This window comes from Sceloporus undulatus, chromosome 1 (assembly GCF_019175285.1).
Source record: "Sceloporus undulatus isolate JIND9_A2432 ecotype Alabama chromosome 1, SceUnd_v1.1, whole genome shotgun sequence".
Classification (NCBI taxonomy): domain Eukaryota; kingdom Metazoa; phylum Chordata; class Lepidosauria; order Squamata; family Phrynosomatidae; genus Sceloporus; species Sceloporus undulatus.
The window spans coordinates 55,110,128-55,129,788 of NC_056522.1; the positions used below are offsets into that span (position 1 = coordinate 55,110,128).

The 19,661-nt window shown below is 40.2% G+C and overlaps 1 protein-coding gene across 1 annotated transcript in view; it reads right to left on the minus strand.

Annotated features, from left to right (window-relative positions):
- CMTR1 (cap methyltransferase 1) overlaps positions 1-19,661 on the minus strand; it is an 88,662-nt gene that overhangs the window by 9,536 nt on the left and 59,465 nt on the right. Inside the window, 11 exon segments of the mRNA XM_042479030.1 lie at positions 932-979; positions 1,908-1,976; positions 2,579-2,670; positions 3,290-3,412; positions 6,590-6,721; positions 7,377-7,445; positions 12,646-12,703; positions 14,234-14,290; positions 15,479-15,658; positions 16,461-16,593; positions 17,402-17,498. Coding sequence (XP_042334964.1) covers positions 932-979; positions 1,908-1,976; positions 2,579-2,670; positions 3,290-3,412; positions 6,590-6,721; positions 7,377-7,445; positions 12,646-12,703; positions 14,234-14,290; positions 15,479-15,658; positions 16,461-16,593; positions 17,402-17,498 — 1,058 coding nt within the window.

Below are 19,661 nucleotides of genomic sequence, written 5' to 3' on the forward strand. Positions count from 1 at the left end.
CAATAGTAACAGTGATCCACCCTTAGAAAACAACCAAGATAAAAAGGAGAGGATCCAGAAAATTTAGCTGGTTTTGGTGGGCATTCTGGCTTCCCTGTTTTGGCTAGGTTGCCAGGACCATTGAAGGGAAAGGCTGCTGTCTCTGATTAATGCTGCACCTCAAGACACCAGTATGACTTCTGGGCCAATCCACTCACTGTGTATTCCAGGCACCCACAAAGTGCTGATCCCAAGCAAGTCCTAGGGATTACTTCTTTCCTGGGACTGGAGGCACTTGCCAAAGGCTGGTTTCAATGCTTGCCATGACAAGTGGCAAATGAAATAACGAAGCCTTGAATAAAGGTGATCACGAACTTTCAGTTTGATAAAGAGCTCCAGAAACTATTTAGAAGAATTTTACTGTAGCATAACCAATGGAGAGCTTTGCAAAGTGGGAAAAATCTACCACTAAAAAGATTTTAAGGTCTAAAAAACAGCAAGTTTAAAAATGGCTGAGTATGTTAGTACTATCTATGAATCCCACAATGTAAAACATGATTATTTCAACTAAAAGGCACTGTTGCATGTAATAAAGAGAAAAATAAAAGGGAACTCTGCAGCATTAGTAGAGTTGGATACAGGAAACCAAGTATGTTTCCCTTCAATAGCCAAACCATTATTCCAGTAGTAATTTTTTAAAAACAGAGTGGATCTTTGCTATCAGCATAGTTATAATCACCCCACTTTTCAACTGGCAGAATAATCCACTGGATGTCACTTTGAGCCAACTACCCTTTTGCAGGCTTTACATACTTCACAGAGTTTTTGCAGGGATAACATATAGAGAGGGCAAGCCCATATATACAAGCCTGAGCACACTGAAGAAAAAGTGGTACAGGAATGTAAGTTATGAATAAGTAAAATAAGAAGTCCACATTTTCTGAGAACATACCTCAGAAAGATCTTTTCCATGTCTTCTAGTCTGTATACTTCCTTAACTCTGGCAAGAAAAGTTCAAAATATGGTTAACGTGTAAGTCCCAATCTCTAGCTGGAACTAGAGTTGGTATACATGGTCTTATAAACTAAATATTCCAAAATGACAGGAAAGCTACAAAATTGTTGCTGAGACTGCATTTAAAGTCCTTACTTGGTTGCCAGACTCCTAAAAGCCCATCCTTTTAAAAATTAAATTACTAGACATCATGAATGAGGAGAAGATTTGGGGAAAAGACCAATAAATTAGATATCAATTTAAAATTATGCTACATTAGTTATACATTCAAATCTTAAAACATTTTAAAGTCATCAGAGCATTCTAAGGAATTACAGCTCTGAACAGAACATTTAGGGTTAGCCTCACCACTTGTGACTTCAGGTGGCTGATGGTCAGCTGGGTGAGAACAGAACTGTTACTGGCTATCTTGCCATAAATTTATTCTAAGTCAGTCTGAGAAAAATATAGAAACCTAAAGAAGCTCCTATAGAGAAAATTAAACTGTTTAATTGTGAAAATATGGTAGCAATCAGCAAGCTCCACACAAGTTAAATTGCCTATCATTTAAAAAGAAAAGAAAAATATAAAAACTGAAGAGGCATAACCTCTCTACAGCACACAGTCTGCTTCAAAGGTGATATTTGGTGCTGAACAGATTACTCTTTCCTGTGGCTTGGCTCATCTACCTCCTCTGGCCTCTGCAGAGGTTACAGCCATGGACACAGAAATAGAATTGTGTAGGCAGCACCTGGGTCACTAATACAGTAGCTTGACAAACTGATCTCAAATAGTATTTCTCAGAAGCAGCCTTAACAATCAGCTTTGCCAGCTTTTGAATTTTGAGATTAATATGTGAGGCCCATCATGGCTCTACCCACCCCAAATCACCCCAAGTCCCAGAAGCCATAAAGTATCCAAGAGATTTTATTCACCTGATTGGGTTCATATCTGGCCGGCTAGGTTTAGATACAGCTTTTACAAACTTCTCTGCTAGCTGAATTCTGAAAACAAAAAGAAAGATTTCTACAGTTTGTGGTTCTAAAAATAAGAACATTATACCCCATGGAATAGTTCTACCTAGCTTTTACTGGGTATATTTATTCAGTAACAATTCTGAAGACTTAGTAATTTAACCATTCCACTCATTTATTAAAACTCTAGGGGCAAAGTAAGCAGGGCTATTAGCACTTTCTCAGTAAAAAGCTTCCTTTGGTCCTGATCTATGCCCAATTTTTAAGATTTGCTTTGTGAGAAAATTGCATTCATCACCACTAAGTTTCCTGCACTGTGACTGGAGACCAAGAAAATTTGTACCACACTTTCTCCCATCCTGGCACATTCCAGTGATATTTGACTATTACAGTCATCACTGTCATGTTTACTAGGGATTGTGGGAATTACAGTCCCTATCTCTGAAGGATGTTGGGTTGGGGAAAGCTGGTGTGTCACATTCTGAAGCTAGATTCCTCTCACAAGTCCTTCCAGTCTACTTCAGGTACTCTGCTGAAAAAACAGCAGTTGTTTAACCAGCACAAATACAGTACTATTATCACTTTGCAAAATACTTATAAGCAGCTATATTATTTCATCAAGCTCTACTTACCGTTGATTGAAATGTTGCTCTCTGACATCACTGCCATTTAGTACCAAGGCATCCAGGATATGTATGGCATTAATTTTTCGCTGTGCTTTCCCCTAAATAAAGGAAAATGGGTACCACACAAAATGTTACCATACTTTTTGAGTAGGACACATGTATCTGAGCATGCCTGCTTCTTTGGTGACAGAAACTGCAGAATTTTTTTAAAAGTACCTCTATCAAATTCTCCCCACAAAATAACCACCTTCTATGGATTATACATGTTCTCATGTATGAAGCCCTCAAGATGTTTTTGGACTGCAATTCAACCCTATCTAGCATAGCCAATGGTAAAGGATGATGGGAGGTGGGGCCCAACAACTTCAGACAGCCCCATGTTCTCCAGTTCTGGCCTACGTAGCCCTCAGCTATATACTTAATTTTTCAGATATTTAAAATAATTCCCCATTACTAAATAAGAAACTATTAGTATGTGGTATCTTCACAGAATAATAAATCTACAACAGAACAAGATAAAGAACTAGTGGACTTCCCCTTCTGAATCTTTGGCTTAGAGGCACTTACTATGTCCCAGAGTATCCATGGTCTTAATTTCAACTTGAAGTTCATCCAAAGAAGAAGGGTCATTCAATGCAACCTTCTTTACAGGAAGCCCTAGCCTGTCAAATGCACTCATTTGGAAGAAAACAATCCCCTTCTAAAGGAAAAACTGACCTCGCCTTTCAGTTCATGAACGATCTCCACAGACAGAAGGGTGTCCCGTGGCAATTCTGTTTTCAGGTCCAGTTTACTCCAGCGATCTGATGTGCGACCAGCCCAAGTATATATCTGAGACTTCTGCATGTAAACAAAGAGGAAGGCAGTAAGATCAGGAACTAAGCAAATTCACCAAGGAAGCCACACTGTCTTGAATGTGGCTAGTACTGGGATGACAGAGAGACAAGACAGTCTTTTCTACAGTGGGATGTGCTTTACAATGAAGTATCGAAAAGGACTTTCAGCAGCGCGGGGGGAGGGGGGAGTGCAAAGCATTATTCAGCTTGTTTAAAACAAGCTTCTCCTCTTCAGAAGTGACACAATAAATGCCACAAAAGAAAAAATTGATTATTAGAATAAAATATGAGGTAGGCAAGTACATGTGGTTAACTCATTTATTAAACAAGGCGTAAGTGCTCGAAAGATAAAGAGGGGCTGAACCCACATGAGGGCTATAATTCAGCTCAGTGCACACTATCCTGTCCCAGTTTGACTATGTTATGGTTACACACACCCGTTTTAATCCTAACTCAAATCAGTTCTTGAAAGTCATACATTTCCTCCACCCAAAGTTGCATCGTATAAAGAAGTGTTTCTTCCATGATCATGACTTCAATGAATTGAATTATTTTGAGTCACACAACCACAGTAGGTGCACTTTTTTTCCTTCCCAGAATGCATGCGAATAGACACATATCCATATCAACTAATAGCCTTTTTATTTTCTTGTCAATTTGGCCACCCAACAACACTCCCATTGGATGGCTCCCCCTATTCCATCCTCTTCCCCCTTCCCAACTGGGTGAGTAAGCAAGAGAAGGAACTTTAAACTGTTGAGTCCTAAACTGAATGAGGAGGTGTTTAATACTCTTGACAGACAGGCAGACACATACACCCACAAGACTGCAGGGTGGTGGTGCATTGATCCCCAGATGGACAAAGAGAGCAAGATGGGGAAGAGGAGGAGGAGAGAAACACAGCACCATAGCCCCTTCTAGTTTCCCTTTCACCTTATACAGAACCATCAAGGCCAACACTGCAAGGGAAGCAGGAAGGGGCTGTGGCACTGGTTCACTCCTCCTCCCCTCCTGCCCCTTATGTCTGCCCAGAGATCTGCACACCACTCACCCATCCTCCTTCTATTCCCCTGTCCCATCTTCTTCCCCATCCATACGCCTGCCTGAGGGGGCAAGCAAGCAAGCAAGCATGTGTGCAGCCACCCCAGCTACCCACCAGTCTGATTTCCTCCTAGCAGCCTAAGATCTGACCACTGATTTCACCAGCATGATCAAAGTCCCTATTAAAAATAGCATATGGCAGCTGCTTTTGCATGCCTAACCCTTGCAAATGTGGAGGGATCACTGTATTAAATAAAATGTAATAAATCCTAAATATGTATTAAAATGTAACAAATACAGCCCAGTAAGCAGAGAATCTCAGACATTCAAATATGCAGTTAGTTGCATACATACACTAAATGTAAATGGGTTTAGAAGTGCAACCTGATCCAAGAAATCTTTACTAGAACCCTGGATTAAATTTCCATTAATTTTAATAAAATGTAACACACACACCACAGAGAGCAGAATCTCAGACCCAGAGAGCAGAATCTCATACCTCACACATACACTAAATGGGGGGAAATGGCAACACCACATTTGCTGGATGAGGATGCAAATATAACCAGCCACCAATCTGTCCCACCCTCCACCCTACCCCCAATTCTATCCGGATTCAGAGTACAGGGCATACATTTAAAAAAACAACAGTTTTTTCAAGGAACCATGGAAATATAAATAAAGCACTTTAAAACCCTCGGGCATCAAAAAGACATGCTTTCACTTTGAATCCCAAGGAACATTTGATAAAATTACCAGTTTGTTAGATGAAGGGAATGCGGTGGATATAGTATATCTTGATTTCAGTAAGGCTTTTGACAAAGTTCCCCATGACATTCTTGCAAACAAGCTTGTAAAATGTGGGCTAGACAAGGTAACTGTTACATGGATTTGTAATTGGTTGACTGACCGAAGCCAAAGGGTGCTCAACAATGGCTCCTTTTCATCCTGGAGCAAAGTGACCAGTGGGGTCCCACAGGGCTCTGTCCTGGGCCCAGTGCTATTCAACATCTTTATCAATGACTTGGAGGACAAAATTGGGAGCATACGTTTCAAATTTGCAGATGACACCAAACTAGGGGGAGTAGCTAATACCCCAGAGGACAGGATCAAAATTCAAGATGACCTGAATAGATAGAAAGCTGGGCCAAAGCTAACAAAATGAAATTCAAAAAAATGAAATGCACAGATATAGGCTGAATGAAACTACATGTGAAAGGGATCTGGGAGTCCAAGTAGACCACAAGTTGAACATGAGTCAACAGTGCAATGCAGCAGCTAAAAAGGCTAATGCAATTTTAAGCTGCATCAATAAAAGTATAGTATCTAGATCAAGGGAAGTAATAGTGCCACTATATTCTGCTCTGGTCAGGCCCCACCTGGAATATTGTGTCCAGTTCTGAGCACCACAATTTAAAAAGTATGTGAAGAAACTGGAGCATTTCCAAAGGAGAGTAACCAAAATGGTGAAGGGTCTGGAAGCCATGCCCTACGAGGAACGACTTAGGGAGTGGGGGATGTTTAGCCTGGAGAAGAGAAGGTTAAGAGGTGATGTGATAGCCCTGTTTAAATATTTGAAGGGATGTCATATTGAGGAGGGAGCAAGCTTGTTTTCTGCTGCTTCTGAGACTAGGACCCGGAACAATGGATGCAAGCTACAGCAAAAGAGATTCCACCTCATCATTAGGAAGAACGTCCTGACAGTAAGGGCTGTCCGATAGTGGAACACACTACCTCGGAGTGTAGTGGAATCTCTCTCCTTGGAGGTCTTTAAACAGAAGCTGGATGGCCATCTGTCGGGGATGCTTTGATTTGGATTTCCTGCATGGCAGGGGGTTGGACTGGATGGCCCTTGCGGTCTCTTCCAACTCTATTTTTCTATGATTCTATGATTGTATGTTCAAACAGTATTGGGATCAAGGTAAGTACTATTTTACAGGTGTGGGCTCAGCCAAAGACTGGTGAAGTGAATCCACTGACAGAACTGCCACAAAAATTAGCCAGAAGGTAAAATGTATCTATTCTAGAGCATACAGAGCAGCCGCAGAGGTCTAATGAAATTTTAAACTGAATCGTCATCTTGCTTAGAATGCTTGGGACCTACTGAAACTTGCTGATCTGTTTAATTATCACTACTTACCCCTAGAGCCAGAAGGAACTTCTGTTCACTTCCTGATACCATACATCTGTAATCCAATACAGGGCGGATCTTGTCCAAGTTTTTTGAGATGAGAGGGGTTGGTCTGTAACTGAAGATCTCCATGTCAGCACCCTAAAGCACAAACATATAAGACTGGGACTTTATCACATACATCAGGGTGGAGAATTAGGAGACCACTTTTGCATCCGTGGGACCTTGGAAGGCAACAATCATCCCTTCTGGACCCCCATTTTTAAGTCCCCCCCCCACTAAAAAGCTTTCCCTACACCCCTTAGGAGTCATGGGGACAATTTCACCATGTTTGGAGGGTCTCCTCAGATTGTTTCAGGAAGTAAAGCAAATGTCAATTTCCAGATTACCTCTTACAGTAGTTGAAAAAGGCCTCCTTTGCACTTAAGATACACAAAGTGAGAAATTGCAAAATTGTCCCACTGATCCTTGGGGATACAGGGTTAGCTTTATAGTAAAAAGCAAAAATAAATAAATAAGCACATTCTTTGGAAGAGAAAAATAAGAGGAATCTCAAGTTTTGCACAGATTAAGGAAGGGTTTAAACAGCAGATACATTTCACATTGATATCCAATTGCAAAAGGACAACGTGAGCTCACTTGAGAAACAACCTTAGCAACCTCACTTCAGGAAGCAACTTAACAGCAACCAAAACAAAATCTTGCAACTTTTTGCATTTTTGCTTTGTCCAGGTTCATTATGAAATGCAAGCACTTCATCTGACCATACAGAACAAACAAAAGCTGAATGTCTCACCTGAATTAACTCAAAGAACTTGGACTTGGGATCAGAAGAAGATGGAGCAACTCGGGCCTGGTCTGGTATCTAGTACAGTCAAAGAAGCAATTAAAATCTAGAAGTATTTGTTTCTTCCATTAAATTTTCCTCAACATTCATCATAGACAGGTGAAAAGAAAAGAAAGCAGAAGCAAACACAAGTTGAAAGATTCAAATTTTATAATAAAGAAAAAAATCTAATGGAATTTGTCTCTCTCATGTTATTGTTGGATCAAAACTTTCCTCTACCACCAGTATTGTTATCCTCGTTCTTTCTTCCTCATGAATTTAAGAATACAATGCACAGAAGGGAGTTTCAAGTATTATTACAAGCTACCCATGCTGCTTTTGTACACACCTCTAAAATACCTAGTAGTTCATTTAAATGTGAATAATGAGATCAACAGTTCCTTTTCACACAAAAAAGAAAAAAAATATTTTTTCATGCAATGAAAATAATTAGCCTATAAAATATATTACCATTAAAAAACAACCCACACAATCCAAGCCTCATACTGTGTCAAGCTGCACAATGTGCAGCAATTATAGTATGAACCTTTATCCCCATCCCCACCGTTTTTCTAAACTGAGTTGTGATATTCATTTAATCCTGTAGCACCATCTGCAGCATAATGTCCGTGTAAGTTTCATGTGCTTGTGGAGAAAATTGCTCAAGCCAATAGGATTCAAAATCTTTAGGATATCTGAGAGTTCTCTGAAGTATACCAAGCAATTGGTCTTAGTTTTCAAACAGTATAATCATATTAAAAGAAGACTGGCACATTAGGGAACTTACCATGAAGGTCCCATTCTAGCCAAAAAAAGGGTTAATTCCAGCCACTGCCCAGGCAAGGCAAGAGATCATGTGTTATTTTTTAAGAGTATTTTCTACTGGATGCCTAGCTCCTCCTCAGCTTATTCCTAAACTGAGTAAAAGGAAAAAAGAATGAACAGAAAGAACCCTCAGAAAAAAATGAAGAATAGTCTTGCTGCATATAGGTGAAGTGGCTCCTTCTTCACTAAAATAGACCTTTACAGTTAGTTCTCCTGGTGCCATTCTCATCAAGCTGAGAATGAACCATTCAAGAAAGGAGATTATCTAGTATATCCCAGGAGGGAAACTGGCAAGAAATTCAATTACAGTGGTCCCTCCACATTCACTGGGGTCAGGGGCATAAGACTCCGTGAAAGTGGACAAACCACAAATAAAAAATACTATTTTTACCTGAGAGAACACCTCTCTAAGAATCTCTAGGTCAGGGGTAGGCAACCTGCGGCCCAGCAAGGCCTTGGGACTGGCCCCAGCCCGGTCCTGCCGCCGATTGCCGCCAGGGCCTTCGGGGGGCAATTGTCTATAGAAGCCTCAGAAACATGCATTTATATTAACATTTTTTTAAAAATCAGCAATTTTTTTTTTTTGCGTGTCCTCTATTTTTTTTAAAAAAAAGTGTCTTCCATTTGAAAATTTTGTCCTACATTTGTCCTGGTTTATTTATATATTTAATTTTTTAAAAAAATTATTTAATTATTTATTTTTTGGCTTTGGCCCCCCAGTTGTCTGAGGGATAGCAACCCGGCCCCCGGCTCAAAAAGGTTGCCTACCCTTGCTCTAGGTCCTCCAGCACAGGTCTTTGGTCAGCATCTGCCAGAAGGTGACCAGAGAATTGCGCTGGAGGGCCTGCAAATGTCTAGAGAAGTATTCTCGCTAGGAATTGCTAGGTCCTTCAGCACGACCTCTGGTGGACCTTGACCACAGAGTTGCACTGGAGGACCTAGAAATTCCTAGAGAGAACATACTAATCAAATCCGTAAAAGTAAAAGTATCCAAAGTGGAGAAGTCCACTGTATTCCTACAGGACCTGCTGGAGTAACCTTCTGTCAAAGCAGAGGCAAATTTACCCAGCCTGTAATGCTTTGTAAAAGCAAAAGGGATCACTCAAGTTGCCACTCTGCAAATTTCCTCCAAGGGGGCATTAGCTGAGAAGATTGCCGAAGTGGCTGCTGATCTGGTAGAATATGCTCTCACACCAAGTGGTAGAATATGCTGTCACACCGAGCCAAAGGATTCAGATACTTGGAAGAAACATACCTTAATCCATCTCATTAGTGCAGATGGGGACACCTTCTTGCCTTGAGAAGCAGGCAAAAAGGAGACAATGAGAATTTCTGTTCTCTCAAATGGTCTAGTGCACCTAATATACAACTTCAGGGTTCCCCTAACATCCAGCTTGTGTTATTGCTCCTCTAAAGGGTGACTAGATGAGGGCAGAAGGATGGTAAAACAATGGGCCGTGAGTAATGAAAAGGAGAATTTCTTTTAGTTATGAAACACAGACCAAGTCAGAAACAGTCTGAGTACTGAATTTACAGCAAACAGTGTCCATAGAAAGAGCTGCTAGCTCTCAGACCCTCCTGGCTGAAATAATTGCCACTGTGAAAAGTAGAATTCTTGATGGATAGAATTCAATGTGGAACAGTTTTTAGAGGTTCAAGAAGCAGACTGGAAAGAACTTGCAACACCTTGTAGAGATCCCAAGAAGGGAAGCAATGAGCTACCAATTGAATGAGTAGAGAAATACCACCCCTTCCCAAGTAAGAACATCTTTATATGAGAATGGGAAGAAATATCGTGCTTCTGGCTAGGTGACAAAATGTAGACCAAAGCTGAAGTTTGGCATCATAAAATGTTAGGTTTAAGACCTAGGTCAAGGCTTGCTTGCCAAAATTCTAAAACCTCTTTCACTCCAGCAGAACCAGGAGACAGGTTTTCTCCAAGCCAACTGGAGAAAATCTTTTCAAGTGGTCTCATACGTCTGGAGGGTGGAACTTCATTTGGAAGCTGAAAATGTGTTTATCACCTTCTCCAGATAGCCTGCTCTCAGATAAGACCTCCATTCAGTTGTCAGGTGTGTAGAGGAGGTTGGTAGGACTGGAAACAGAAGAGGTTCCCAGGTTGCTAAGGCCAGCAGATGGGAGAACCAAGGCCTGCAGGGCCAATGTGGAGTTAGGAGAACTACTGCTGCCTTTTCTTGTCTGATCTTCCTGAGAACTTTGCAGATTAGGGGAGTCAGGGAGAAGGCATACAGTAGGTCTCGCAGCCAGTTCAGCCTGGGGTTCTGCTCTGACAGAATGGAACCTGGTAAAATACTTGGTGAGTTTGTGGTTTATGTCTACTGCAAAGAACTCAACCTGCAGATTCCCAAAGCATGTCAATATTTGACAAAAGACTGACATGTACAGTCTCCATTCCCTAGTCTGTGGCAGAAGTATGCTTCTGTGTTCACAGTGCCCTGGAAGTGCTGTGATGCGAGATAGAGAGTGCATCTCCATCTGTTCAGGAAAGGAGGTGGCATGTTTCATTGTATAGGGAGAGGGAGCGAGCTTTTCCCTATCTGATCAGATACGACTTTGTGATTTCACTGTCTGTTCGGACTAGGACAGGTGTTCCTCTAAGGGCTTGCTGGAAGAGAAGACAAACTAATCTGAGGGCACAAAGCTATCCAGTTGATGCTTGCTGCTTTTCTATTTAATTCCAAATCCTCTGATTTGAGAAGGCCCCAGAAATGAGCTCCCCAGTCCATGAGGCTGACATCTGTAGTGATAACTACTTTAGGAGGGTCTTGTAAGGGGACTCTCAGAGATAGGTTATATTTGTCCACCATAGGAGGGATGCTTAAACATGCCTAGTTAGACAAATATTGACATGCTGACATGTTGCTATGAGGATATGAATAGGTCAGAGTAGGCACTGAAATGGATGAGAGTGGAACCTTGCCCAAGTGGAAGCAAGAAATCATCAACCCCAATAGATGTGTCAGTGTCACTGGGTCTGCAGACCTCTTTACTGCAAACAAGAGTCTGCCTTCTGATTTTTTTCCTATTCTCTTTGGAGAGGGAGCAATGTGACCCTTCTCTGTGTTTATCAGGATTCCTCAGTGGACTAACCTCTGTGTTGGAGAAGGGGAAGGAAAATTAAGGATAGCCTCCTCTTCTATATCTACACCCCTTCTGACTGCTTGTCCATGCTAACAGCAGTAACTTTGCCATTAGGATATGCCATTTGGGGCAATATTGTGACTTCAGCAACCTAAGCTGCAGTGAGGTTGGAGGCAGAGTAAATTTCAGTTTCACCAAGGTTTATTTCTTCCTCAATCAATTCAAGCTACAGAACTGCAACAGTGGTTCCAGAGGAGTCAGACGCTGTAGGGGAGGGCTATAGGTGAGTGCGTGTTTTTACAGCACTGGGGGTGGGGGGGTTGGTTAAGCATTTAGCATTTACATTTCTATACTGCTTATCAGTTAACTCAGCACTCTCTAAGCAGTTTACAATCTGTAAGACAACTGCCCCCAACAAGCTGGTTATTCATTTTACTGACCTACAAAAGAAAGGCAGGCTGAGTCACCCTTCGAACCCTGGGATCGAACTTACAACCTTGTGGCTGCAGTACCAGCATTTTAACCACTGCACCACCACGGTTGCTGTTAGGAGTGCCACAATCCCAGACAACTCTCACATGCTTCACAGAGGGACTCTTGAGGCCACAGGTGCCCTTAGCTTTTAGTTTTGCTTCCCAAGAAAGACAGAGGGGAAAAAGTAAAGTCAAGAAAATCAGAGGACAAGTCTATGACTTTTCCTGGGCAAATCAAGGAGAAAAAAATGAGGGGCTAGGTATCCAATAGGAAATGCTCTTCAAAAATAATACATGATCCCTTGCCTCACCTGCATGACAACTAGAATTAACCCTTTCTTAGATGGCTCCTTTTCTGCTGGCTGAGAACTTAATTTCATAATTTAGGTTAATCACTCATGAACAACACCACATCAAGATTGTTTACTCATAATTACTGACTTCATTTAAGTAACTAAGTAATAAAATGCTAAGCTAGGTAGATTATTGATCCAATTCATTTTTTGCATTCTTATAACTGACATCGTCTGATTATCAAGGGTCTCCATATACAGCGCAGAGCTTGGAAATTTCTTTTCTGGACTAAAATACCCAGAATTCCCCAGCCATCATAGTCACTGGCCATTTTGGCTGGGCAGTTCCAATAGCTTTAAATCCAATGAAGTGAAATATCTGTCATAGCATGCCCCCAAGATCTCTGCAGGTAAGACAGAACTCTTTGATAGAGTCTATTTTGCCCATATTTTGAATGCAAGGACCTTTATCCTCTTCTTGTATTAAAAAAAAGGATGAGGGCAAGAAAAAGTAACAATAGCTCTCTATTCCATGGTGGTACTCACTCCCCAGAGCCGGAGGCATTCTTTTCGGATATCAGCCTGCCGTGGTTCATTCAAGGTCCTAAAAGAATAAGGCAAATTTCCAGCAAAATAATATAGTAGGACTCCTCCTACCTCCAACAAAGATTCTGGCTCTCCATTCACATACTAGATTATAGTTCCTTTGGCATAACAACTATTATTTTTCTATCTTTGAAAAGGCACTGTTCATGGCAATGACACAGTCTACAGGCATACCTAAATTAACAAATCTTCTGATAGTGATGCTCTTTTTTACTAAGTTTTTTTTATGCACCCATCCACCTCCCTTTTCATCCTTGTTGTCTGTCTAGCTGGAAGGACTTTTCAGCAGTATGGGCATTGGAAGTTGGTGAATAACTGGAGAAACACAGACTTTTAGTATTAGGTGTCCTACAGCAGCAAGTCCGTAATAAATGCAATAAAACCTGAGCTTGGAAAGAAGGGGATTCTATTCTATCTGATCCTACTGTAGTTGTGTGTCTGCCTACAGCAGGCAAAGGAAACAGTCACTCCAGAATCCCTTACTGTACCTGTATAAAGTGGGGACACCAAATAAGACTGCCAGCATGTTTAAAAAAAAACAGCATGTTTTAGCTAGCTTCCCAGCATTTTAAAAAAACTGCTCTTTTGGGGAGGTAGAGTAAGGGGTGTTGCCCTCCAAGGAATCCTGAAGGGTTAATGTGGACTCTTAGTCTTCCACAGTTGCCCATCACTACATTAGATATTTCTTCACCAAAATGGAAATAATAAGAAAAATGCAAGTTGGTGAAAGAAAACTTATCCCTGGATGTACAGTACAGTCAGACCTCCATATCCATGGAGTCCTTATCCACAGATTCAGTCTTCAACAGCTCGAAGATATTCAAAAGAAATACAAATTCCAAAAGTCAAACCTTGATTTTGCATTTTTATATAAGGGACACCATTTCACTATGCCATTGTATTTAATGGGACTTAAGCATCCACGGATTTGGGTATCCATGGGGGGGGGGGGTCGTCCTGGAACCAAACCTCAGCAGATACCAAGGGCCCACTGTTTTTAGAAAAAAGCCTTCAGGAGGTCTCTCAAAAGTTCTGAACGTTTTTGTTTATTTATGCAAGGTTTAACCGACTGCGTTGTGCATACTGTTATTCTGGAATAAAAAGTTTGCTGAAACATGTTGTACTGTTCTTCTTTACTGTAGTGTATAAATTTATTCCTAGTCCTTCCATGTTATTTCTGACTCTGGCAGCAAGTTTTATGTTAAAGAAGTAATGCCCAGAAATACATCCACTTTGTTAACTTAGGGATACCTGGAGTTCAAAGTAATTAAAGACTGTGAACATAGGAAAACACTGGCATTTGTCTAGAGAAAAGTAAAATGAATGGAGACTGTAGACCATAATAAACTGGATCACACTGACTTCCAAGACATTTAATTTTACTAACTTTCTCTAGATTACAGCCTTCCATGTACTGTGCATAAGTTTGTTCATCCCGTGTTTAATTTGCTATCACCAAGTGCAAGTTGTACACAGTAAGACTGATTCTATACCAATTCAAGCAACACAAACTATGTCCTATACTCACGTGTCTTGAACAAAGGCACGGATTTTGGCCAGTGCTTTGATCTGAACAGCACAGAATCTGGAAGACAGAATGTTTATTTTAGAGGAGGTTACACGCCATCCAGCCACACTTGTTATGTGAAGGTTTAGTGAATTAGAAAAAAGCATGAAAAACAAGCAAATAATACACAATACTGAATTAAGACTGAATTACCCAAAGTAATGGGGTCTGATATATTATAACTAACCACAGTGCAGTAGTATAATTGAGACATTAGGAAGCACTTCACTTACACTCTTCCTTCACAACAGGAATTTCAGAAAACCTATTTTGTAGTAGTTATATTTATTATTTATTTTATTTATATGCTGCCTTCTCCCAAATAAGACCTAAAGCGGCTCACAAAAAATATTATGGCTATTATTGTTTGGACAAGAAGCCAAGATAAGATAAAGATGCACATGGTAAAATACAGTACAGGCTGAGTCTCCTTATATGAAATGCTTGGGACCAGAAGTGTTTTGGATTTTGGATTTTTTTTGGATCTTGAAATATTTACCTGTACTGTACATAATGGAGATGGGACCCAAGTCTAAACATGAAATTTATTTATGTTTTGTATACACCTTGTACACATAGCCTGAAAATAATTTTGTACATAATATTTGTAATAACTTTGTGCATGAAACAAAGTTTATGTACCTTGAACCATCCAAAAGCAAAGGTGTCATTACCTTAGCATGATTTCTTATGATGTCATAATTCTACTAAGATAAAACAGCACCACAGAGTACAGAAAAGTCAGCCTCATCCTATCCCATCTTTCTTGGACTAAGAAAAATGCAGAAGCTGAGAATGAAGGAAACATGTATGCTGCAATTAACTGTCTCCAACTCAGCTCACAGAGGTCAGAATTTGGGAAACATTACTTTCGGGGAGCAGTAATTAAATCCCCAAATCCTGGACTATAAGACTGGAGTAGGAGGGAAGGGATGCAGTTAACATGAGAAATGCCACTTCAGTATTCACCCATTGACAAACGCACACATCTATTTAGTCTGAACAACAGAGAAGTGTGTCTAATAGCCTCATCAGCCAGGTTTTTCCACCTTGCAAACAATGTCCAAATAAAGGATTCTCTGAGAAATATTCCTTGAAAGTAAGCCTGAGAAAAGTCACTTGCAGAAAGAATACTATAAAAGCCAACAAAATCCTGTGCTTTCTCTTACGGGTTTTCTTTTTTTGTAATGCTGCTCTCCCACCTACCTTTCATTTGATCTGACCATGTAGTCATAGAAATCGTGGTCACCTCTGATGACTTCCAGGGGGACAACAAGGTTTACATCCTGGTCTGTGTTGCGCAGTTGGTTGAGTTTGATGTTCACTGTGAAAAGGTAGTCTCTCACCTCATCAGTTCCAGACTTCAATCCACGACACACCACATACCTGCAGGCAAGACAGGCTCTGCTTGTTCATGTAACATCATGATCTTCTGACACATTTATTGGCTATTTATACTAGTAGCACAAAGTGCATTATCATTTTATCACATTCAGCCTTAAACATCAGGGACTTGAAACCCTGAATCCTTTCATGTTGTTAAGTCACAACTTAGAACACCAATCAGACATGCTAATTTGGGATGATGGAAATTTCAGACTAACATGTCAGGGATCAAAGTTGAAAGGTACAGCTTAAACCATAGATGGGCAAGCTCTGAGAGAGCATGGACTAATCTGACATCCTGGGATCTGCTTTGAGCCATACCAACCTCAAAACATAAAACTAAAAGTGACTGGAAGTCCACTTCCTGTTTGGTTGATTTTGTTTTTGTTTTAAAATTGGTGAAAGCAGAAGGATTACGTGACTCTCTAACTACAAAAATAAACTGATTCACTGTTCAGTAAGATGGGCCAACATATGTTCATATTTTGTCTTGCATTAAAGTGTTTGCTGAACCCGGAAAACATGTGCTATACAGAAAAAAAAGAGCAAAAAAACTCTCCAGAAGTTAGGTGGACAACAGTGCCCCATAACTGTCAGATATTCTTTTCCCCCATAGCCCCCCCCCCCCAAGTGCAGCTCCTCTGCTTTCTCCTCTTCCAAAAATGATATGTTTCCAGGTGAAGCATATTGCAGAGCTTGTCACCAAAACTCCAACTACTTCAAACTTTTTAGCGTGCAACTGTAGTATTCAGAGAGGCAAGTGCTTCCCAAGTGCTTCAGCTGTCACACTTCTCTGACTCACCTCTCAGAATTGGCAGGGCGGCTTGTCACAGGTTTGAAGATTGACACATGCTCAAAGCAGCAATACAGCAAGTACACAAGGCCAACACTGAATGGTGTGAACAGGTCAAAAGTTTTACAGAGAAAGTGACCTCCTGGAGCAGATTTTTTTTTTAAAAAAAGGAAGAAAGAAAGCTAGTGTCTTAGAAAGAAAGATACATGCACACAATTTTATTACTTACTAAATTGTACCCCATTTTCTATTTTAAAAAAAAACTACATATTCAATGTATTATCATATTTTAAGCTCAAAACATCTCTGAGGTAAATGTGGCTGGCCCAGAGGGCCTAGACAATAGCTTTGTCGCTAAACAGTGATCTGAACATATGATTTCTACCACATGATTTATCAAAGTAGCTCCCCTTGATCATGGGCTTGGGGGGACCATGTTAAGGAGATCTCACAGGGCATTATCTTGGGCATTTCAAGGCACATTTTCAGGAATCATTCATTCACTCAAGGCAGACAATGTTAATCCCATTTACCACTTGGATTCAGTTTCCTAAAAACAAATTTTATTTATTTATTTATTTGAACTTATATCCCACCTTTCTCACAAAATAGGATCCAAAAGGAGGAAGTTGGGATTATGTGCCAATTAAGATGGATACAGTTATCTGTATGCTATCTTTATGAATATCCCCAAGAGTATGCTGAGAATTCCTACAGCTTAAGATCACCATAGCTTGCTACAAGAATTCCAAAATAAGCAAACTGCCTTAACTGAAGATATGCTGAGAGGCAAAAGGGCAGTTTCCAGATCCAAATTTAATTTTGAGGAATGTGTTACCTAATTGTTAGAGGGACAGAAAAACCAGCACCGAGAGACTAGACAGAACATGGATAACTACATGGGATAGAAAGGGAAATATGGAGATAGATAAAACAAAGTAGGAGACTACCTGTTCGTATAACAGAGAGTCCTGTAAGAAACTGGCATAGTGTCAGTTGTTTGCTTAGAATCTCCTGGATGTTCTCCTGCCCCTCCACAGAGAAACCCTGAAACATAGAGAGAAACTTGGTGCAAAGCTCTCCATAACTGAGACCTGTGTATCACTTCACAAACTTTTGGCCTAGCTGTCAACAAATCACTTCATTTCACATCACAAGCTTTTCTGGCCCAGATGTCAACCCACTGCACTTCATGAAGGGAGACCTTCCTCTCTTTGGAGAGTGTGACAAGTCAACCTCTACCCACAATGCTACCTCTTAATTACCAAAGATTTGGGCTGAATGGTTTTGCTCATATCACTGAATGTTTTAATCTGTTTAACTCTTAAACAATGTTTTAATTGTTAAATTAAGCATCAGTATATTTTAGACTCTTTAAATTATTCCTGCTGCTTTAAATTTAAATTGTTTTAAATTGTTTTTAATTTATTTTATTTGTATGCTGCCTTTATGTCCTGTGATACAAGGTGGGGATATAAATATTTTTAAAACAGACAAATAAAGGAAGAAGTGATGAACACATAGAATTCCTCTTTTCTTCCCAGAACTGATCAGCTTGACTAAAGTGGCAGCCATTTAGATGGATAGATGGAAAGGAGGGAAGAGAAGGAAACAGCAGTTGCCCCCCCCCCCAGTACCAAGTTAAAAAAGGGGGGGCATTATCTGTCTCATAAAAAGATCTTGTCTTACCTCATTCCTCAATAACACTTACAAACAAGGAGCATGGAAGGAAATACTGCCAATGTGGGCCACATGTGTCTTCTCACACGTACCCATTCTGATCAGCTCCAATCTAGTTTTAATCATATTTTACTTATATTACACCTTTCTTCCAACATGGGACCCAACATGACTCACAACAAATTAGAACAACTGCTACAAGGAACAGGCAAGGATGCCCTTGTTTCTGATAACAGTAGCTCATGCTGTATGAAGTGAAAAGAAGAGGGTGCAGCCGGAGATCATTGGTAACTTTGCACTGAGTTTCAGAGGCTCGTGCCTCCTAAGTTCAGTGCAATATTACAGGCCTGTCCCTTGGAAAAGAGTCAGAAAAGTCACAAATGTGGGGGTGACTACCAAAGTCAGGGGAACTTTGTGAATCTTGTTTTGGGCCCCTTCACACGATAACTCTCCTCTGATCAAATAGAACACTATGATTTACAGTATGTCTTTTTTGAGTTTTGATAGTGAAGCTAGAGACTTCACAATTAAACAAGACACATCAATGAAGTGTAGTAAACTTTAGTGAAGTAATTAATCACTACAGAAGTAATTTAATACAAATGGTGTAATTAGTCAAATATGCAAAAGTTTGGGGGTGTTACCACCCTAAAATATCTTTTATATTTGTGGCAGAAACAAACAAACAGTGCAGACTGCAAAATATTACTGAAAATGTGAAGTCGAAGGCTTTCGTGGCCAGCATCCATGATTTTTTGTGGGCTTTTCGGGCTATGTGGCCATGTTCTAGAAGATTTTCTTCCTGACGTTTCACCAGCATCTGTGGCTGGCATCTTCAGAGAATTCTCTGAAGATGCCAGCCACAGATGCTGGCAAAACGTCAGGAAGAAAATCTTCTAGAACATGGCCACATAGCCCGAAAAGCCCACAAAAAAACTATTACTGAAAATCTCTACTTAGGATTTTGAGGCTTTAAGCTGTTTTTAACAGCTGTCTTGAGGTCTTCTCTCTTTCAAGATGGAGAAAGAGGCCACTTGCTCTCTAAATGTTATTGTTGTTATTGTTATTAACTGCCTTTGCGCTGGCCTGACTCATGTAGACCCTCATGGATGAGACATCTCCAAGACCTTTTATCCGCCACTGCTCTGCTTAAGTCCTGTAAATTCAGGCCTGTGACCTCTCTGATTCAATCTATCCATAATGACTTGGACGATTCTAACTTTAGTGCTCCACTCTTTACTCTTTAGATCTTGTCTAGTTCCTTCATGGTTCCCTTTCCCACTCCTACTCTTCTTGTTATTTCTTGGCTGCAGTCTCAACTCAGATGAACGTTTGATCAAATCTTTAACTATTTCAATTTCTTTATTATCTACGTTGAATTCAGGCAGATCCTCCGTGACCATTATGTTATTTCTTTTGGTTTATTTCAACTTTTCTTAAAGACTGGATTACATGTTTAGAGAAAATCTATTTCTCTTTTATATTTTTTTTTTATTTTTGTTGATTTTTAAAATATTTCGAAAGCTATTG